General features: G+C 49.3%; 1 protein-coding gene across 1 annotated transcript in view; it reads left to right on the top strand.

Annotated features, from left to right (window-relative positions):
• Positions 1-5,922, top strand: part of Vdac1 (voltage dependent anion channel 1) — a 23,793-nt gene that overhangs the window by 16,075 nt on the left and 1,796 nt on the right. Inside the window, exons 6-8 of the mRNA XM_004629354.3 lie at positions 1,933-2,160; positions 4,272-4,422; positions 5,767-5,855. Coding sequence (XP_004629411.1) covers positions 1,933-2,160; positions 4,272-4,422; positions 5,767-5,855 — 468 coding nt within the window. The remainder of the gene's footprint in view (positions 1-1,932; positions 2,161-4,271; positions 4,423-5,766; positions 5,856-5,922) is intronic.

Genomic DNA, 5,922 nt, shown 5'->3' with positions numbered 1-5,922 from the left:
ATTTTCCCTTGCAGAATTAAGAGTAGTTCATGAAAAATTAGTTAACTCCCAAAAAACCAAAAGCCAACTTAGGGCTCTGTAGTCTTTTTTTTTTTTTTTTTTTGAGACAGGGTATAGTTCAGGCTGGCCCTGAGCTCCCTGCGTAGCTCAGGAGGACCTCTGCGTTGTTGGTTCTCGCCTCAGCCTCAGCCTCAGCTCGGTAGGTGGCGGAGCTGCAGGTGTGCAGTCTGCGCCTGGCTACGTACTGCGCAGTTCTAGTTACAGAGGCTCCTCTCTCTGTCCCCACTTGCCCTGTATGGATTGAAATGAGAGCGTGTGTTCCATGGCGTTGCATGCAGAGTGCGTTTCCCTGTTCTGATGTAATCCCTCTGCGTATTGTTCAGCGCATTCCCCTGCCTGCTCGTGGTAAGTTAGTGGCCAACCAATCACCTTTGGATTTGGGGCTGCGAGGGAGGTGATGCCCAGTTGGCAGCGTGTGGGTGGGCTGCACGGAAAGGCCTGTGCTCCCTCTGCGAATGTTAGCACCACTCAGTAGCTCAGTAGGAAGCATAGGGCGGGAATAATCCCTCAAACATAATTCTTTCATTTATTGCTGAAACTTCTCTCTATTTGGTGACCTTAAGGTGTGGTTAGTATGGAAGAGATAAATCAGCATTTGAGTTCCTTCTTTTACTTTATCATTCTCAGCACAGCATTGTTGCTTCAGCATCGTTTTCAGTAGTCTCTGAAGACGATTGTGTTCTGTGTGTCCTTATGAATTCCTAGGTTAAGCCTATTTTATTTGTTCTCATTTGTGGTTATTCTTATTGATGCTCACGCAGTCCTGTCTTTGAAACCACGTCTGCTATTAAATCCTTACATCCTCGCTAGCTTTGATAGGTATTTCAGGCTGTAGCTCGGGAGCCCCAGACCTGTCATTGGCCGTGTCTCCAAGAACCAGTGGTTCCTGTGAGGAGGGAATGGAGCTGAGCACCCAAATCCGAGTGTGAATAAAGAAAGCTAGGAGTGGCCAGGGCCGTGTCGCTCTGGGGGCTGTGCACGGACCTGTCTCTCCTGTGGTCTCTGGAGAGTGCAGCTGCTGGTGGGACAAAGGGACCCTTTATAGCTGAGCGACAGAGACAGTCAGATGAACACAGTTCAGGTCTTATTTGCCAGATGTAATCTTGTTCTCCATTGTTTACTTTTGATAAAAGACATGGTGACACCTTTGCAGATGAGCTTGAGGAAGAGGCGGTAGAGGCACCAAACCAGTCCTAGTTTTCAATGTGACGTCGTCAGGCTGAACTGGGGGTCTTGTCTGCCAGGCCCGAGTTCCACTTCGCACCCAGCTCTCTCAGTTGTGTGCTCAGGGGGACTCATGAATGTGGCGCCAAAGCCGGCTCCCTGCTGCACTCACTCAGGAGGGACTGGTGTGTTTTCATGTTTGGGTCTCCCTAAAACTGTAGCTGCCCTCCTGGGGGGTACCTTTCTTGCACAGGCTTGGCAGGTAGCAGCTGCATCTATTTCACAGTTATTAGGCTCCACTTGATAAATGCCTGGGATTGTGCCCCACTAAGCTTGTGGAGAAGGGGGAAAGGGAAGCTTCGCACTTGCTCTTCTGGATTCTGTGTGCTCTCACCTCACCCACGGGATTTCCTGCAGCCTGGGTTCCAGTCCAAGGGGGGCTGTGTCCTGCGCGACGGCTGGCCGAGACCTGGGCCCTGATTTCTTACACACACCTACAGGCACTCCCTTGTTTTTTTTTTTTTTGCGGAACTGGGGATTGAACTCAGGCCTTTGTACTTGCCAGGCAAGCGCTTATTCTACTGAGCTATCTCCCCAGCCCCGGCACTCCCTCATTTAAATGGGCTTTAAATTTGCTTTTGCATATTTTGGGCTGATTGTACCAAGGCGAGTTAGCTTCTGATGGGAATAAAATGGCTTTTCCTTCAGGAAAAAAAATGCAAAGATCAAGACGGGGTACAAGCGCGAGCACATCAACCTGGGCTGTGACGTGGACTTCGACATTGCTGGGCCTTCGATCCGTGGCGCCCTGGTGCTGGGCTACGAGGGCTGGCTGGCCGGCTACCAGATGAATTTCGAGACGGCGAAGTCCCGAGTGACCCAGAGCAACTTTGCAGTTGGCTACAAGACGGATGAGTTCCAGCTTCACACTAACGTGTAGGTGGCCACTTTGGGTTGGCGTGGTAGAGCTGCCCCTCATTTTAATCCCATAGTGTATTCTGTTGGCATCGGAGAAGCCAAGTGATGTGCTAGCATTTGTTTTCCTAAATTGCCTTAGATTCTCTATTCTGTGAACCACTGATACTGCCACTGGTACCGCCCAAGGACTGATTAAGGCCAGTAGGGCTGAGGTGGGTCACTCTGGGCTCCGGAGATGCTTTGGATTCTGGCTATCGAATTAGGACACTGGGGGAGGAGACACAGCTTTTCTTCCGCCAGATAATGACTGAGGGTCACCTTGCTGTGCTTAATGAAATGCAGTGATGGAAGACAGATGAAGAGGTGCTAGGGGCCGGGGAGATGGCTCAGTGGAATAAGCACTTCCCTGGCAAGCGCAAGGGCCTGAGTTCAATCCCCGGTTCTGCCAAAAAAAAAAAAAAAAAAAAAAAAAGTGCTGAGCCCAGCGAAAGAGTGTTTTTTTCTGCATGGTTGGGTGTTTAACAGTTTATTAACCATTGGACAGCATGGTGAAGGAAAGCAGAGAACACAGGGTAGGTTCGAGAGGGCCTGTTAGGGTTCAGCCCAAGTGCTGAGGTGGCAGGCGGAGCACCAAAGCAATTTCCTTTTAGTCCTGTGAGGTGTGAACCTGTGGTGTCCGAAGGGTAGGACTTTACCTACTTTCTTTCCACTAGAGGTCGCTAGAGGTGTGGCTTTTTGAGACCTTACGTGGTAATTTGTAAACTATTTCCAATTATGTTTTGTGAGGAATTTTTAGCATTAGTTTATAAAAATTTGAGTCTTTTGAAACTAAAAAGTCTCAGACTAGAGAGGTGGACAGGAAGGTGTGGTGCAGAGGGTGGGCTTTTTTTTTTCTTTTTTCATAGTTAACTTTATTGGCACAGTTTTATTTTATTTTATTTTTTTGCGGAACCGGGGATTGAACTCAGGCCCTTGTGCTTGCCAGGGAAGCGCTTATTCCACTGAGTCATCTCCCCAGCCCCTGGCACAATTTTAGATAGACATGATGATTACATTCTTTGAGGGTGGGCTATCTTGAAGGAGTCTGGGCGGGTGGAGCTGTTCTGTGTCCTGATTGTCATGCAGGTCTGCATGTGTTGAAATTTGCAGAAACAAACTTCATCCAAGGTCAATTTATTGTATGCGAATCAAAAGAAGAGGACCTACCTAGGAAAGACACTAAGGCATAGAAGTGTTTTTAAATGTAGAACCCTGGAAATGTCGGGTACTTCCCTGGTTTAGGATTGGGAGTTGGCATCAGTGCTGGGAGGAAACCAGGCTGCTCAATCCCAGCCCCGTCCCCATACAGAGGCTCAGCATTTTCCCTGAATTCCGAGGGGACCTGGCGGCTTCTGGGGCTTGGCATGATGGCTGCCGACTTTCTTCCTCCTCCTCGCTGCACCATTGTTGCTGGGCCCCGGATGTGGAACAGATGTCTCTTGTTCTCCCTGAGGGTGACTTGGAACAGGGAGCTCCCTCTGTTTGTGGCTTCGAACGCCTGGTACAGGAGTGTCACATTTGTGGTTTTAGAATGTTCTGGACATTCTGACCTTTAAACAAGAATGCATTTAAGTCCAATAAGTTTTTCCATTTGATTATTGTATTAAAAGCCCTGAGAAGATCTGTTGCTTTCAACAGGCTGCTGCGCTGTTTGAAGATGAAAAATTCCCTGAATCTTGGGGAAACTTAGGGATTAGGCAGCTTCAGATTTGCCACTTAGCCCAGGCTGGCTTTCAATCTGTGGTCTCCTGCCTCAGCTTCTGAGTGGTGGGAGTTTTAGGCGTGTGCTGCTGCGCCAGCCTGTCTCATTCCTGTCTGGCTTCTTGCACTTAGTTCTTGTGTTTTTTTTTGGGCAGAACCAGGGATTGAACTCAGGCCCTTACGCTTGCCAGGGAAGCGCTTACTCCACTGAGCCATCTCCCTGGCCCCTAGTTCTTGTTTTGTGAAGTTTGGTAAACTTTTGGCCTTCCTAGGACCAGCGATTGGTTCAGTCCATTTTCAGTGTGCATGGATTCTTGCCACCTGGCAGCTCTGTGGGTGCCAGCTCACTTCCCTGGTCAGCAAGGCATCTCTGCTGTGCTTGTCTGCAGGAATGATGGCACGGAATTTGGTGGCTCCATTTACCAGAAGGTGAACAAGAAGCTGGAGACCGCTGTCAATCTTGCCTGGACAGCAGGAAACAGCAACACTCGCTTTGGCATAGCAGCCAAGTATCAGATCGACCCTGATGCCTGCTTCTCGGTGGGTACCTGGGGGGCTGCTCGTCTGCTGGCTAGAGAGTCTCTCACTGTGAAGAGTCCCAAACAGTATGGTGATAGCTAGGCATGGTGGTGCACACCTGTGAGCTCAAGGCCCGCCTGAACTGCGGAGTGAGACCCTGTCTCAAAAACACAAAAGCAAAACCCGAAAAACCTCCCCCCAAATAGAAACAGTATAGTGATAATAGGTGCTAGGCTTTTCACCTGTGGATTTTTGCATATAGTCCCATTGGGGGGGATACTATATTGTTTCCCTTTGAAATTACCCCTATGTTCAGCCAGGCACGGTGCCACATGCATGTGTAATCCCAGTACTTGGGAGGCTCGGGGGAGGATCATCACAAGTTTGCGACCAGCCAGGGCTACAAAGTTAGCTCAAGGCCAGCCTGAACTGCGTAGCGAGATCCTGTCTCAAAAAGACAAAAAATAAATAAATTGTCCTTCTTGTGCAGGAAGGACTGGAAGCTTAGGAAGGTGGATTGGGTAACTTGTCCACAGGCACACAGTGGGTGAAAGCCTGCATTGGCCAGACAGCCTTGTTACTGAGTCTTTTCCTTCCACCGGGATCCATAGTGCACATTGGAAAGAGGGGTAGCCTGAGGCCTAGAGTTTTAAATGTGTATTTTTCTCCCTTTTTTCATTCTTGTTCCCAGTTCCTGCAGTACACATTAAGCAATCAGCAGGCAGTTGGCATCTTATCTTATAGACTCAGGGTGTTGCTCCTAGGGGGTTGACTTGCCCCACAGGTTTTGTAGTGAAGCCTGTCGGGCTCCTTCCTGTTGTTGCTGCCACTGTGACTCTGCACCCCCCTGGGGTGGAATGGGCAAGTCTCATGTTTCGGAGCGGTGTCTGCTGGCTTGTGTGATCTGTAGGCAGTCCATTAAGTCTCCTGAGCTGGCAACAGAATTTGGCTTCCTCAACATCAGGCATGTTAACAGTAAGGGGAAGGGGCCTCACTGTTTGGATGTTATGAGCAAAAAGGAAGAGCGAGCAGGGGTTGTTTGCCAAGAGCTTTCACTCTCCGTCTGCTCTTCTGAGAAGTCAGAGCTTGCAGGGACTTTGAGCAGGGACATGTGTATCTACTCTGTATATATTTCATATTGAATCTCAAAAGTGAGGTGGTGGTGGGAAAAGATTATTTAATTCTAAAGCTCTGACTTGGTGGAATAACGGGTACAGGGTCTCACTGCGCAGCTGGCATGGCATGTGTTGCTGGGGATTGAACCCCAGTCCCTGCACTTGCTCAGGCAGATGCTTAGTCCGCTGAGCTAGCCATCTCACCGGCCCAAGCCTACCATTTTCACTGTTTTATCTTTTTCCTGTCTAGGCCAAAGTGAACAACTCCAGCCTGATCGGTTTAGGATACACACAGACCCTAAAGCCAGGTATGTGGTTCTTGCCTGTGAAGGCTGTTCTCTTACGTAGTGGCGTTGGCTTGCTCATTGATCCTGCTGCTTACACAATGCCTGTACAGGTCAGGGGA

Source organism: Octodon degus, unplaced genomic scaffold (genome assembly GCF_000260255.1).
Source record: "Octodon degus isolate 3935 unplaced genomic scaffold, OctDeg1.0 scaffold00029, whole genome shotgun sequence".
In the NCBI taxonomy this organism is placed as follows: Eukaryota; Metazoa; Chordata; class Mammalia; order Rodentia; family Octodontidae; genus Octodon; species Octodon degus.
The sequence above is the reverse complement of the archived record's forward strand: the minus strand, read 5'-3'. Positions and strand labels throughout refer to the sequence as shown.